At 49.7% G+C, this 15,913-nt stretch overlaps 1 protein-coding gene across 3 annotated transcripts in view; it reads right to left on the minus strand.

The window, feature by feature from the left end:
• The window catches only part of RAI14 (retinoic acid induced 14), a 106,503-nt gene that overhangs the window by 16,363 nt on the left and 74,227 nt on the right, over positions 1-15,913 (minus strand). For all 3 annotated transcript variants that reach the window (XM_014544890.1, XM_005872604.2, XM_005872603.2), the window contains exons 3-7: positions 13,144-13,232; positions 7,494-7,558; positions 3,326-3,383; positions 2,551-2,621; positions 296-402 (exon numbers count right to left, since the gene is read on the minus strand). In XM_014544890.1, the coding sequence (XP_014400376.1) occupies positions 296-402; positions 2,551-2,621; positions 3,326-3,383; positions 7,494-7,558; positions 13,144-13,232 (390 nt within the window). The remainder of the gene's footprint in view (positions 1-295; positions 403-2,550; positions 2,622-3,325; positions 3,384-7,493; positions 7,559-13,143; positions 13,233-15,913) is intronic.

The following is a 15,913-nucleotide window of genomic DNA, read 5'->3' on the forward strand; positions in this document are numbered from 1 at the left end:
GGTTTATTTTTTAAAAGAAACCAATATTTTTACTTTAATTTTGCATGAAAAAGCATAAGAAACGGCTTATTCACTTTAGTACTTAATAATCTCATCACACATTCAATGATGTTCCCAGAGATTTGGAAAAAATTTTTTTTAAGTCAAAACAGATTCTTGATTATTAAGGCAGAAAATAAAAAAGCTAAGTTAAAAACCATTTCCTACAAATGGTCTAAAACACTGCTCTGATATTTTGAAAGACTCTCAGGATGTGCCTATCCCTGAAGTCACGTGGTTTCACATTCTGTGGTACCTTCCATTCTTGTCCCTGGAATTTACATCCGCTCCATGATCCAGAAGAAAGCGACAGACCTCACTGTGGCCATTTTGCACTGCAAGAAGCAGGGGTATATTCCCATCCTAGGAGACAAACTCAGAGTAAGATTTTTATTTGTTTAAAATATATTTTTATTGATTCCAGAGAGGGAGAGAGGGGGAGAGAGAGATAGAAACAGCAATGATAAGAGAGAATCATTGATCAGTTGCCTCCTGCACAGCCCACACTGGGGATCGAGCCCACAACCCGGGCAAGTGCCCTGACCAGGAATCGAACCGTGACCTCCTGGTTCATAGGTCGATGATCCACCTCTGAGCCAGGCCAATTAAGATTCTTAACGCTGACACCAATGCCAGAATTGCAAAGGTCCTTTTCTTTCTACATTTATTCCTGAATTGTCCTGTTGGTCTTATGGCTGACCCCCCCACCCCCCCCCCCAGGTGATAGTCTGTGCTCCAGTTGGGCCCCTACATCTTAGCATAACTCTTCTCATGGGATTTCACTCAGCTTTTCCTAGGAGCCTCCGCCTCCTGAGTCGCTTGTTCCTTGGGCCACGAGAGAGAGAGAGAGAGAGAGAGAGAGTATGTTGCTACTCCAGGCACGTATAGATCCCAGGTTTGCTGAGAGATGGTCCTGGAGAAATGAAGGACTTGCTTCACAAGGCAGCTGGAGGTCCCACCGTCCTCCCGCAGCCTCTCTGAGTGAACCACATGGGTCCCATGCCACTACTATGTCCTTGGAAGGCATCCTCTTTCATAATCTTACCAGGTATCAAAACATAACATGAAGGAAGTGTTTGTCCATCACTGACACAGGACTAGATAAAGAGCTGGATGGAAGGAATGATTGGCTCAATATGCTACAATATGACAACTGGCAATTCCTAAAAAGAAAATTAGATCCCCGACTCATATACATGCATTAAGAATTTAAACACGACAATATAAAGCAAATGGAAAAATACTAGAAGAATATATAGGCAACTATTTCCATAATCCTAGAGTGAAGGGGCTCGATTCAAATGACATGGACCACAAGAGAAGTTTTCATTCTGCCTCTTGAACATTCCCTACAACTGGGGTTGACCGTCCTGTTCAAGGTAGATGTTTTCAAATAGGCAAAGGAGAAAGGTAAGTTACAATAGCGCCAGTTATTTTAACATGGGAATTTATAATAATAAAATGTAATTTGCTAATTAGACCGGACGTCCTTCTGGACAACCTTCCAAACGAAGCCGGGGCTGCAAGGGAAGCCCGGGTCCGGGTGCCTGCTGGGGGCCGAAGGGAAGCCAGTGCTGGCAGCTGGGGGAAGGAAGGCCTACTCTTGCATGAATTTCATGCATCGGGCCTCTAGTTTGTCATAATACGATTGCTGCTTAAGGATTAAGTTTCCTTTTAAAAGTAGAATTTCAGACACATTTCTAAGAAATTATCTCTGAGCAGTTATAATACTTTCTGGTTATCAAGTACTGAAATCCAGGGAGTGTGAAGTATGCACAGATTCCATATGCTCACTTCACAATATCTCTATGAGGTGTAAGTGTGCATGTACCAATTCCCATGCAGCAGCAGGAAACGGAACCCTGTCAGCAGGAGCAACGGGCATGTGAACTGATTCTCCCAAAAGCCCAGGAGGGTTAGGATCGGCTAGAAGTGGTCTTCACAGCTGGGAAACCCCGACCAGCAGTACCCGGTGATGCATGGGCACCAAAGGAAAAGAATAAAACTCCTCCTCAGACTTATTTTTAAAAATCAAGACACTGCGTCTTATTAATATTTAAGTTGATGGGAGACCACATATATATCCTTAAGTACAAATATGCATACATAGGAAGTGCATGCAGAAAATGTTTGATTTAGCCCTGGCCAGGTTGGAGCATTGTCCCAGACACCGAAAGGTCACAGGTTCAATTCCCAGTCAGGGCACCTGCTCAGGTTGCGGATTTGATCCCAGTAGGGGTGCATGCGGGAGGCAGCTGATCAATGGTCTTGTTCTCTTTCTTTCTCTCTCTCTCCCTCCCTCTCTCTAAAATCAATTTTAAACACTGTTTTATGTATGATTTAGGGACCAATGGGGATAATACTTCCATCCGCTCTGCAGAAGAGTTAGGTTGAAAAGCCATGGAATTCGCCAAACACTGAGCTCTCTAAAGTGTCAGTGGCCCCCAGGAGCACCCACAGTGCCCCAGAAACCATGTCCACCTCCACCCCGCGTGGCCGCCTGCCACTTACCAGATCCTTGAGGTTCACCGGGCTCTTGTGCTCGCACAGAACCTGCACAGCCTGGAGGCAGCCCTGCGCCGCTGAGGAAGGGAAAACAAACACCAGCCAATCACAAAGCCACGCTCACAGCCTGGGTACCCCTCCTCCCCCCGAGGAAGAGGTTGGGGTTCTACCCAGCTTGCCTCCGTTCACTCTGGCTGCATAGAAGAGAAATGGCGCCAGGAAGGTAAAATAAGAGATGTTTTCAATTACTGGTTAATTTCAGTGTTAGCCAGCCCTGAAGCCAGCGACTGCCAGTTGCCTGGAGGCAAACACTGGACCTAGCGTTTCCATAACCAGCCCTAAAAGAAGCCTGTCAATCTCATCATCCCAGAGCTCAGTATCAACATTTTGCCACTTGAAGCTGCAAGATAGTTAGTAAAGCAAAATGTTGATAAATGGATTGATGTTATTAATGAATGCCAAATAAAAGACTCTGTGTCACACATTACTTGAAATCTACAAATGTTTATGAATACCCCTTCGTTTAAAAAAGAACCTTTAAGTTAATTAAAATATAATTAAAACAATTTCTTTTTGGTTGTTTGGAGGGCAATGGGTGAATTCTAGGTTTATTCCTTGGTAACTCCACACACTTTGCAAGCTGAATAAAGTAGGAATGTTTAGGAATAATAACAGAAAACAGCACCAGGAATACTATAACATGGTCAGTGTAATGGCTTGAATCAGGAAAAGGAAGAGTTAGTGTGTCTACGGCAGAAGACAAACAAGGAATGGAAGTTACCTGCGTAATGTAGAGCTGTTTTCCCAGAGTTGTCAATGTTTTCGGCTGGGCATTTTGACTACAAGACAAAAATAAACAAATCCATGGAATAGAGTTTAGTTCTACGCAGCTCATCTTTTTCCTGCAAAGCATGATGGGACTTATTGGGAAGAATATAAACACGAATGGGTCCCAACTGCCAACCTCCAGGGTCCCCTAGTTTCTCACGGGGAGGGAGACTCATCTCCAAGTATTCAGGACACAGCCACCCCTCCTGTCCCTTCCCCATCACCAGCTGGGCATTTAGACTACAAAACAAAAATAAACAAATCCATGGAATAGAGTTCAGTTCTACGCAGCTCATCTTTTTTCCTGCAAAGCATGATGGGACTTATTGGGAAGAATATAAACACGAATGGGTCCCAACTGCCAACCTCCAGGGTCCCCTAGTTTCTCACGGGGAGGGAGACTCATCTCCAAGTATTCAGGACACAGCCACCCCTCCTGTCCCTTCCCCATCACCGCATTCCTCCTGGACCATCCCCACCAGCTAACACACACGCTCTCGAATTTCTCATCTGATGCTCTCATCCCCCACACAATTCCTGCCCTAGTGCTTGTTCCCTGTACAAAACCCCCTTCTTCTCAAGACCCGCCCCCACACAGTCCACGCTGCCTCACCTGCCATTTATTCCTGCACCCGCAGCCCGGTGTTTCCCCCCAAGACTCCCCAGAAACGTCCTAGTCAAAGTCGCCAACAGTCCTCGCGCTTCCTGTGACAAGGAGCATTTCTGTCCTCCGGCCAGCCTCTCACCTGCGACCCACTCCCTCTTCGCCAGCTCTCCGTCTCTCCTAGCCCTGCCGGCCCATCCAATCCCGGTTTTCCTCTCACTGCCCTGGCCACTCCTCCTCCCTCAGTGCTCGCTCCCTAAGCTCTCTCCCTCCGCAATCTCATCCACAGCCAGAACCTAATGACTCCCTAGTGCCGTGATGGCGAACCTATGACACGTGAACTCATTTTTTTGGTTGATTTTTCTTAGTTAAATGGCATTTAAATATATAAAATAAATATCAAAAATATAAGTCTTTGTTTTACTATGGTCGCAAATATCAAAAAATTTCTATATGTGACACGGCACCAGAGTTAAGTTAGGGTTTTTCAAAATGCTGACACGCCGAGCTCAAAAGGTTCGCCATCACTGCCCTAGTCATTGCATAACTGAACAATGACAACAAAAATAGTGTGTAAGCATTAGCTGTTGTGTGCCAGGCATTGTTCGAAGAACTGTTGTCAGGCCCCTAACAGCCCTCGTTGGAGACTGTCATTTGGCCCCATTTCCAGATGAGGAAACGGAGGTACAAATCTGTTGGGGTCACAGTGAGTGGCAGAGCCGGGACTGGAGCCCAGACAGGCTGAGCTGGAGCCTGTGTACCCGAGAGGGCATCTCTGAGCGCCAGGCTGGCTAGCCCCTGCCCAGTTCCCATTTGGGTCCTGATGTCTCACAGGCACTCGAGCCTGGCAGAGCCAAAGCTCTGGTTCCTTCCCGCTCTCCCGTGCCTGATCCTCCGACACTTCCGCCTCTGTCAACCGTGTCACATGAATCTAGTCAATGAGCCAGAAACCACGGCGTCATCTCCGATTTCTCCTCCACGTCCTCCTTCCACCATGGCCTGTCAATTCTGCTCCCCAAACCTACCCCAGTTCTGCTGCCTCTGCTTCTCCATGACAGCCTAGCGTGAAACGGCACCTTCTCACCTGGGCAGGTCCAACGGCCCCCCTCCCGCAGGTCTCAATTCTGCGTTTTCCCCCTTTCACCAACTCTGCACAATTAGCGTGACCTTTTGAATCTGTGACTATCACTCTTTCCTTAAAAGCTCTTCACATTGCACGCTGTACTGAGTAACCACAGCCTACACATCATGACATGCAAGGCCCATACCCTGTATCTTCATTTCTCCTCCTCAAGTGCTTTGCCCCAGGTCCTCTCAGTGGCTTTCTTTCCTTTCTGACAAGTGCCTTTCTCTCCTTAAGCCACTGGTACTTGCTGTTATGTCTACTTGGAATGCTTTCCCCTGGGCTGTTTGCATTGTTGAGTTCTCAGCTTGTCACCTCCTCCAGGAAGCCTTCCCTGAACACCACCCCTCACCTCTCTTAAGTACCTGGTAGTTGCTTTTTAGTGCTGTGCAATTTTTAATGTGTATTTTTGTGCTTGTTTACCAGACTGTAATTTCCATCAGGATAGGGGCTGCTCTGTTCATGAGTAGATAGTATATGCAATGCTTGGGGCATGGTGCTCAGGGAACACTTGTTAGAAGAAAGAGTGGGGGGAATAGTGCTTTCAGGGGAGGGAGAGAGCTCATTTGGAATCTGAAGGATTTCACAGGCTCTGTTTGTACTCACTGCTTTGGGCATGTAGCCACTGGAGAGGCAAGTGTCTCTAGCAGACAGATAGCAAGAGCCAAGGTCTCGAGAGCCCAGAGAGAGGAGTGACAGAGGGTGCAGGGGTGAGGAGTAGCAGGGGACAGCAAGGGTCACATCACAGAGGGTATGGGTTGCCAAGAGGGGAGGTGAAGATGACTAGAGAGGCACAGGCCCCAAGGGAAGCGCCCCATTAGGGGGACATCAAAGCCTCAGGTTTTAACTCCTGTCTACAAACAGCGTTCACACGAATGGTAAGTTAGGGGAGGCAAGAACAGGCAACGTTAGAGGGAGATGCCTGCCTGCCCTTCAGGGGGGGTGAAGAATGAAGGTCAAGTTACAACTTACCAGGCGGTGGCCTAATTTTAGAACAGCACAAGGAACTGTTTAAAGGCTTCAAAGGTTCCACAGAGAAACCAATCCATTTGCATAGCCAGATATACGATTACATCAGGGGCTCAAATATCTGGTCCTTGCCCAGGAGGATCCCTGGCCTGTCAGCTTCAGTCTCCTTAAAATCAGAGCCAGATGCGGAGTCTGGGTCGCCACGCCAGGGTGGGAGTGGAGATTTGAAACGCACGTAGGTTTTAAAAACCGAGATAAGACCAGGGCCTTCCTCGGGCTGGTCCACGCTTCCCCCTTCTCCAGGGGAGGCGGGCCGGACAGGGTCTCCTCTCCCCGTTCTCAGGGAGAAGCCTCCTCATAAACACAGCAAGCAGCCCAGGTGCCCGTCAGTTTTCCTTGAATTCCGCGTCAGCCCCGGGAAGGCTAAGCATTCCTGGCGCTGGCGGCGGCTGGCACCACATCAGGCAAGACAAGCAGCTGCGTGATCCGCAGAGCCGGGCAAGGTGAGGACTGTGACCAGGTTTCTGCCCCAGAACCGCAAGGCCCGAGAAAGCAAGATGCGGGCCCCAGCGGGGCGCCCAGGGCGAGCCAGCCAGACGGACAGTATTCGGGGCACCCGGTTTACTGCTCTGTGCTGTTCCTGGAAGCAGCCAGCTTGCCTTTGACTGGCAACAGCTGGATGTTTCAGGAAGGGGGCTATTGGGATTGCATTAAGTATTCATCTTTAAAGATCTCCGGGAGTCGTCACCCTAAGCGATCACTGTAAGCTTCCCGGCGAGGTTGTGGAACCAGGCAGTTGGCTTAAAATTATTCCAAGGGTAAAACAAAGAACTTAAAACCTAAGAACTAACAGCTCATCGAGTTACGTACAAGGAAGTAACGGCTGGGGTTTTGCTTGGCAAGAACTGCCTGGTACTGATGACTGGAGAGAGAGGACCAGGGGAGTGGAGGGCCTGTGCTGAGGGGACCCCACCAGCAGGGAGAAAGGTTTTTAAGGGACTCTGTAAAGGGCACAGGCCTTCAGAAAAGAAAACGAGGAGCTGACGAAAGGAAAGAAAAAGGCTGGATTCCAGGAAGACACTCCAAATCCCTCACCAGTGCCGTTGTTATGGAAACCATCTCTTCCTCCCTGTCATTTCATAGCGACTCTTCCCAGGAAACCCAGGGTCTGGGGTGGAGTTTAAAGGAGAAAGAAAGAGGGAGAGAGACGGTGAGAGGGAAAGGGAGAGGGGGGGATGAGGAGGAGAGGAAGGAGGGGAGGAGAGGAAGAGGGAGAGAGACAGTGAGAGGGAACGAGAGGGGGGGAGGAGGAGAGGAAGGAGGAAGCAAGAGGCAGGAGGAAGAGAATTTGTTCTTTCACAGCTAAGGTTACAGTCACACGTTGGAAGTGACAGGTGTGTCATGGTAAGCTGTTGCCTGTCTTACCTGAAGGAGCTTCCGGATGCACTCATGGTGGCTGTTCTTGGCTGCGAGGTGCAACGCACTGTGTCCTAAACAGATTTAAGGGAGGGAAAATGGGGGGAAGAAAAGGTCACACGTTTTCAATCTCTTATCGCTGTAATGAAGACAACTATGAGGAAATAAACTGTTCCCCAGCCAAGACGGGGTTGTTGTTCTTAAGAGTCAGGCCTCAGCTTCTTATCTCTGAAGTTGAGGGTGACAGCGGTGGGAGGACACAGCACACCCTGCCCCCCGGATAACACGCAGGCTCCGCGCTGAGCTCTGATGTGACTCAGCTCTGAAAGTTCTGCTTTCAGCAGCCAGTACACACGCCAAAGGCCCCGTGTCCACAGCCCCGCCAGGCTGGGAACGCCACAGGCGAGGGGACCCCATGAAGGCCACCAGCAACAGGCAGAGAGCACACCCCACACCCGCACTTCTACCCCCACTGCTGACCTCTCGTTCTCCCCCCTCCGCTTCTCCTCCGGCCCTGAATGGGAGTGACCGGGGTTCTCAGAGTCTAGGTCCCCGCGTAGGAGGAGGAGAAGCACATAAAACACGCACCATGACAGCATTTCCTTCAGGAGCACAGCCCCGAGGTGAGACTCTGAGGGCTGCGCACAGGTAACTGGGAACCCTAACCTACACCCACCTCCCGCCACGGCCCAATGGGCCTATGGGATTCCTAGGGCAGAGGCTGAGGGGCAGCCTGGGGACCTGCCGGCATTCAGGGGCTGCTCTCTGCTGCCTGGGCCCTCTGCCGCTGGGACAGCCACCCGCTTGCTCTCTCGCCCGCTCCGATGCCCCGGAACCACTGCCTTCTGATGAGGACCCTCCTGACCTCCCACTTGAACCCCAGTTCCTCCCAGGCCTGTGACTCCTGCCCCCTGCACCACACGTCCTTCTTCACGGCACAGAACAGGTTCCCGGCTTCTTTCCACTGCCCCCACCCCTCCCCAGCCACAGGGTAGGTAGCTGACTGTTCTCCTTTCCCCTCTAGAATGTAAACTCGGCGACACCGGACTTGCCTCACTCCCTGCCGTACGCCTCGTGCCCACACCACGGCCGGCACGGAGTGGGCTCTCCACACACGCGCGTCACTCTGAATTGTCGGTGTGCGCGTCACAAACGCCTGCGGAGGGAACCCAGGGTACCACCCGGCCAACCCGACACACCGAGGAAGCTCTACATCCTGCGCTTCCCCGACTCCCTGACCCAGCCACCCCCACCTGACCCCTGGGCCTCAGCACTGTTGACACCTGACGCTGTGGGTGTTGTCCTGGGCCATGAAGGCTGCTAAGCAACATCTCTGCCTCTACCCACTAGGTGCCCACGTCGGTTAATCAGAAATAGCTCCAGACATCGCTAAGTCTCCGTGTGTGTGTGTGTGTGTGTGTGTGTGTGTGTGTGTGTGTGTGTGTGTGCAGGGGCATCGACCCCGGCTGAGAACCACTGGCTCAGAGGAACAATTTCTTTTACATGATGGTCCCGTCTCCAAATACCATTTCTCCTTTCTGAGTCAGTCTTCACTCCGCAACACTGAGCGGAAATCCCCTGATTGCTAGAGGACGACATGTCTAGGAAACACCATGTTTAAAACCCGAGGGTTTAGGGTCACAGTGGGCTGCACGGAGCCTGTGTAAGGTCAAAAGGTCAGGTTCCTGTTGTCTGATCTGAGCTGGACTGAGATTTGTTTGTTGTTTGTTAATCCTCAAGTGAGGATTTTTTCCATTGATTTTTAGAGAATGGAAGGGAGCGGGAGAGACAGAGAGACATCGACGTGAGAGAGGGAGACATCGATTGGTTACCTCCTGCATGCACCCTGACCAGGGTCGGGGAACCTGCAACCAAGGTACGTGCCCTTGACCAGAATCGAACCCGGGACCCTTCAGTCCGCAGGCCAACTCTCTATCCACTGAGCCAAACCGGCTAGGGCTGGACTGGGAGGTTTTAAGGGTATTTGGAGGGGGGCTGTTTTGTGGGGGTGGGACCTCAGAGGCGGGAATCCCTCCGTCCCCCACGAGGGTGAGGATGAGGAAGATCAGGAAACGAAGGAATGACTCTGGGAAGCAGGAGGACAAAGGTCTTCCCCTCCCCTTCCTACTCTTCCTGCATGAGCCCCCTCCCAGGCTGTGGTGTGAGTGCAGTTACGTTATCCGTTAAACAGGCTTTGGGGGGCTGCATGGCTCCCAAGATCATGTGGACCAGAGTCTGTAAGGACAAGCACAGCCTGCATTTGCAACAGACGCTTTACAGATGGGTGTCTGGAGCCCATCCTGAGTGTAGGCAGAAGACGGTTCATGTCGCGTAGGCACGTGTTAACGATTGTCTGTGCCTCGGACCAAAGCTATTGTACATAAACAGCACCCCCTGCACACAGCTCAGCTCCCCACACAGGGGGTAGGGGGATGTCAACCACTCACCATAAACAAACAACGGCTTTCACTGAGCTCCCAGCGTCCCGGGCATGAGACCCAAAGGACGTGCTGTGCTTCTACAGAAACTAGATCCTTTCACTCCTTGGCCCCGTGATCTACTTTCCTAACCAGGAGCACGTAAGTATTTTTCATTTAAAATGGTCACAGAACTCGAATGATGCATCATTCCCTGGACAATATCCAAGGCAAGATGCCTCTCGGTGCTAATGTTAAAAAAAAAAATCTCTTCCCCAATGCTAAGTTTTCTGGAGAGAACATATGAGATTAGGGGCAGTCTCGCGGGACGGAGACAGTGTGTACGTCTGGCCCATTCAGCTGTGGGTCTGGAATATCAGGAAGCAACTTCCCCGAGGCACATGGCGGGGCGATGCTAATTCAAGGGCATTGCAGCAGAACTTGGCTCTCAGGAAAAAGGCCAGTGTAACTTAGAAGGCAAGAGTCGTGGGCTGTTCCAGGGCTATCCCCAGGGGGTGCCGGGATGAACGATGGCCGTCTCTCAGGAATGATACTGCAATACTGAGGCAGGTTGACTGCAAAGACCACTCCTGTGAGAGCCGGGCCTTTCGTGCAGACCTTCACCGCGCAAAAACGTTTTGGATGAATGATGAGCATGCAAGGCACAGTGACTCACGTCCTGGTCCTTGCCTGGGACTCTGATCGGCCTTCTTGAGAGGGAGAGATAGGGGCAGGAGTTTTAGCCACAGGAAGGAGCTGGGCCTGGGCAGTCAACGCCATCACATTTATCTCGTCTGCTGTGACAGGAGAAAGGCAGTGCTGCTCTAGATAACACAGCAGACGTTGCCACACACATCCTCTGCACCCGGCTTCTTCCTTCTTTTGTTCTCGGGCCTCCCGCAGGCTCTCAAGAAATCATGACAAGTCAGCGCCTCATTCGGACGAACGTGAAACAGTAAGCCACGGACCAACGTGCTGACCTCGTTGCTAAAAATGCTGGGCGAGTGGGAAGGGACTGGCAGCTCCGAGATGTTTTCTACTCGCCCGGAATGTCTGGCCAGCGTCCTGGGGCCACAGAGCGCCGCGGATTCCACCCGTTTCAATCGGGATGCAAGAAATGGACGTCTGGCCAGCATCCTGGGGCCATAGCGCCGGATTCCACCCGTTTCAATCGGGATGCAAGAAATGGACTCGCAGACCCCAGGGGCCGGCCCAGAGGCGCAGCCAGGACGGGTCTGCCCCTCCAGTGCTGCTCCTTGGAGGCAGTGCCACTGCAGTGGACAGGGGTGTGCAGGGCGCACTGCCCAACGCTTCCCCAGGCTCTTAAAAGCGGAGTGAGGGCCCTGGTGGTAAATACAAACTCTACCCAAACGAACAAACCCAAACACACAAACCAACAAAATACCTACGCTTCTTAAGAGCTTTTACTGGAGGAAAGACTCCTGGTAAAATATTTTTTAAGGGGGGAGGGGGGCAGGATGTAGAGTTTATTATCACATGTGATCTCAGCTATGTGAAAATGTGCCAGGAAAAAGCTGAAGAAAATATAGCAAAACAGTAAAATGTGCTTCTTCTTGGGAGCAGAAGCCCTGCTAATCTTCTTTACAGTTTTCTGTCTCTCCCAGATTTCCTACAATGAGCACAAATCAGAGCACCTGAATCTCCCCGAAAGGAAAGACGAGGAGGGAAGATGCCTGGCTCTGATGCAAATGACTAGACTCCCGTCTGAAACCTGTATCTTGGCATCAAATGCAGGGAAACCAAACTGTATTCCAGCTCCAATTCGTGCCCTTTAAGCTGATTCTTTCAGGTCATGGTTTCCTTGGAAGAAGCCCTGTTTATGTCAGAGGATGTCCCGCCCATCCAGGGGACTCTAGCTCTACATGTAAAACGTCACCAGTGATCACAGTGAACTTGAAAACCAAATCAGCGGGACTAGGGATTAAAGAGGACAAGTCAGTGCGACATACATTAGCATTCCCTCCGGGCAGTCACTTAAGGAAACCATCCATTCTTCTACTGGGATCGCCAATTCTCGAAGCATTCAGGGAGCATTTGGTGACACTGCTCAGGGAAATCGTGCTGTTACTCCAATCACGCCCTATTTTCAACCAAAAATGGTTTTCCCAGTGGCACCTCATTCACCTGACTTGACTTCAAGTGGCTCTTGACCTGTCCTAAAGGAACTAACTTATTCAAAAAGAATAGAGATTCCCAATCACGGAGAATCTTTAAATTTGTTTAACAAGTGCCACAGACTTTTGGAAACAATTCTAAAACACAAGTTTTCCAACCAGTTTTTGAGGAATAATTCTTCTATTTCCTGACTGGTGGGCCCTCCCTCCCCCATAACTGTTCTGAGGAGGCCAGTGTTTGGGGCGGGGGTGGGGGAATCCATTATGAATTAACAAAAAGACTCTAGAGTCAGACTGATTTCATATCCCAGTAAGAACGAACGAAAGCCTTAGAACGAGGCAAAGATGTTCAAGTACAATAGAGGAACGGAGCCCTCAGGAGTTGCTCTGATCCTCCGGTGTGGCCAGCGGGGCAAAACCCAGGCCGGAGACCACAGCCAGCGGCTCTTTCCAGTGGAACAACGTTCATAAAAGATAGGCCTCCACTACCTTGTCTTTCCCTCTGCTTTGTTCATCATTTGTCCACACTGGCTCCACATTAGAACCACATGGGGAACTTTAAAAATAATACCAGCTGTCTGGCAATCTCTAGACAATGGAATCTGAATCTCAGAGGGTGTGCATACTGTTTATTCCTTCCTTTCTCTCCTTTCCTGCTCTCCTCGCTCACTCTCAACCTTCCTCCCAAGTTCCCAGGTGATGTGGATGCACTGAAACACAGCAAGGGGGTGACCCTGGGCAGCTGGTCCAGATGAGGACCATGGCCTCTACCCACAGAGCGTATCTCAGTGGGCAAGATGAGCTTCCAAACAACTCATTCCATTTTTCACCTCCCATCATGATTCCTCAAAACAAACGTAGAGAAGGTTGCATGGTCCCTACATACAATTTTAAAGGTAAGATTTTTCAAATGGGGGATGAGAAGCACGCAGTGTGCCCTCAACAAACCACATCTAAGATGAAGACACCTGTAACAGCACAAATGAGGAAACCCCCTCAGAGCCCAGTCCCTGGAGGTGGTCTACGTGCTTCTTCTCCACAGGGACCCAGCTCTGTGGCACCTGCTCTTGTGCTGGCCTGTTGACTTAAGAGATAAAGACCACATACCGGCAGTATCTTGGGCTGTCACATCCACGCCGTGCGTAATCATGACCCTGAGACATTCCACGTGTCCTTTCGTAGCAGCGAGATGAAAGCTGGAAAAGAAGTAAACAGTCTCCTTCAGATTTCCACTCTTTAGAGTTCATCCCCGACAACGTTTTTTGCCTCTTGTGTACACTTACTTTCTCCCACTTGAGCTCCATAACCAGTGAGTAGATGTTATTATCAACCTCATTTTAAGGATGAGGAAACTGAGGCTCCCCGTGGTCTGAGAATTTGCTCATGGACACTTTTTATTAAGCAATGGAGCAGGAGCTAGTCTGAGGTCTTCCAATCCAAAGACCAGGCTTGGAAAAAAGTAAGATTCAACTACATATTTGTCTCTTCACAAAGCGATGCTCAAAGACTTGCAACTAGATTCAATTCCTAAACAATAGGTACTTTATCAACATTTTCTGTCACCTAGTGCTTTCACTAAAGCCATTATTTTTAGGAAACATATTCTATAAAGAGAAAGCTATCGAACCCAACAATGGTCAAGACAACATCAACGTCGGGTCCATTGCCGTGTTGCAGCTGAATAACAATCGCTGTACACAACTTCTGTAATGTGTGACATTACATTACCTCTTTTCATTCACATAACAGCCTTTTGAGGTGAGGCCTATACTGTCTCCATAGATGGCAGGTGTCTACACGCAGGTGCAAACAGCATGAACCAAAGCCCACAATTAAGCTCCAGAATTCAGTAACATTTGGGAGTACAAGCCATGCCCAGCGTGTTTAGACCTGCCATGAAAAGAAGAGATGGCATCCACATGCCTTACCAGTCATCCCCGCAGGTCCCAGGATGAAGGGCATTCCTGCCGGCAGAAGGAAAGCCCAATTCCACGGAGCATTCAGGCCCAGAGGCCGAGGAGGCCCAAACCCTTGGGAAGGTCTCCGCCAAGGAGGCCTTCCCTCTTCTGTCTCCTTCGTTCAGGGAAGAAGTCAATGAACCTTCCCGTTATCCACCGGCCTCGGTTCTGTTCTAGGGAGTTGCCTTCTCGGGACACTTGCCATGCAGCACCGTAGTGTCTGCAGCTCTGAATTAAGGCCCAGGCAATATGTTCTTCACAAAACAGGACTGGCACTGGGGCCCAGGGTCATACCCAACTAGCAAATCCAAGAGGTAAACCAACTCAAACCCGGGTCAGCTTGATCCCACGCCTCTGCTCCAGAGATCTAGGCTGCGTGAAGATGGACAGAGAAGCAAACGGAGATGTTTCCGTTCTTGTTGCCAAGCAACCATAAGTCAGCAAGGTACCTCTGGGAAGTCCGTTTAACCTCTCTGAGCCTACACTCCCTGTACTGGAGAGCGTGGGGATTGAATCAGATGATATCGGATGCTTCCTGCAGCTCTAACAGACCATTACTTTATCCTACCTGGTTCTGATCACACCAACTATTTCCACGTTTGTGCAGCCATTCATGCGTAATGTCTCTTTACAGTCAAGCTCCGCTTTGTAGATGATTTCACACAACTGTTAAACTTTGGTCATATGGAAATGCTTGGAAATGTAGTGACTTATTTAAATGGAATTCCTGATTCAATACAGCCCAACCAAAAGAACCTCCCCACTGGGCAGTACGAGTATACCTCTGTTTTTCATCATCGTTGTCCTAACACAATTTTACAGTAAGTTCACCTTTAAGCAGCAAATTGTTTAACTGTCCTTGGGGAAAGGTCTCTAAATGCCCCCTTCCTTCGTAACAGTCCACGTTACACACGTTAATTGCTCTTGAGGACATGAGGTCGCCAGTAAGAGTCTCAATTACTGACCTCTGTCTTCAAGGCTATTCATCTACAAGCCCCAGATTAAGCCTTAATATTCATCTTCTTCTCTTCATGTCTGTGCTTGTTTCTGAGCTGTTCTCTCTGCTACCTCCTATGACCAGGGAGAAACCAAAACTATCTGGACAAGAGGGCAGCCACATCCTATCTTACAAGTAAGAGCACCGGGAGCAATGATTAGCGTACACACACACACACACACACACACACGTAGACATACAGGGTGGGGGCAAAAGGATGGTTACAGTTGTAGGTACCCGAAACACAGAGTTTATTCTTGTATTAGTATTGATTAATTATATTACTTGCCATACGAACCACTATAAACCTACTTTTGCCCTGTTCTGTATAACTTTTGATTGAAGCATAACATATGCAAAGAAAACCACATATCATAATTCTATAGCCTGCTCATTTTCACAAATGGAGCATGCCCACTTTATCTTCATACGAGTGAAGACATGGCCGGGGACCCAAATGCCCTCCTCGTATCTCCCGGCAGCACCCAGAACCTCTCCATGTGCCCCCTCCTCTTTACTATTTATATTTCCCCACTCAGACCACTCAGGTGACCTCTGGATTGCAGACTCTGTTTATGGGGTGAAACTGCAGACACGTGGCAGTGAAGCATTTCTGTGCGCCATTTCTGTCCGTGGAGAAATGGAGTCTAACGTGGTTTCTGGGGCTGACCTGGGACTTGAAGGGTTTCGGGATCTTTATCTGGAAGGTCAATGAGGATTACAAGGCGGGAGAAGTGATGTGTTGGGAAGTTGGACTCACTACTCAATCCTGCGATAAAGACTTTCTAACCAACAGAAACCGACCTGTGTTTGATGGCTGTAGCGCGTTTTATTGAGGGATCAGCTGCTTAAGGTTTCACTGTATATGCTTTAATAAATTGTGTGTGTGTGTGTGTGTGTGTGTGTATGAGAGAGAGAGAGA

This window comes from Myotis brandtii, unplaced genomic scaffold (assembly GCF_000412655.1).
Source record: "Myotis brandtii unplaced genomic scaffold, ASM41265v1 scaffold384, whole genome shotgun sequence".
Lineage (NCBI taxonomy): Eukaryota > Metazoa > Chordata > Mammalia > Chiroptera > Vespertilionidae > Myotis > Myotis brandtii.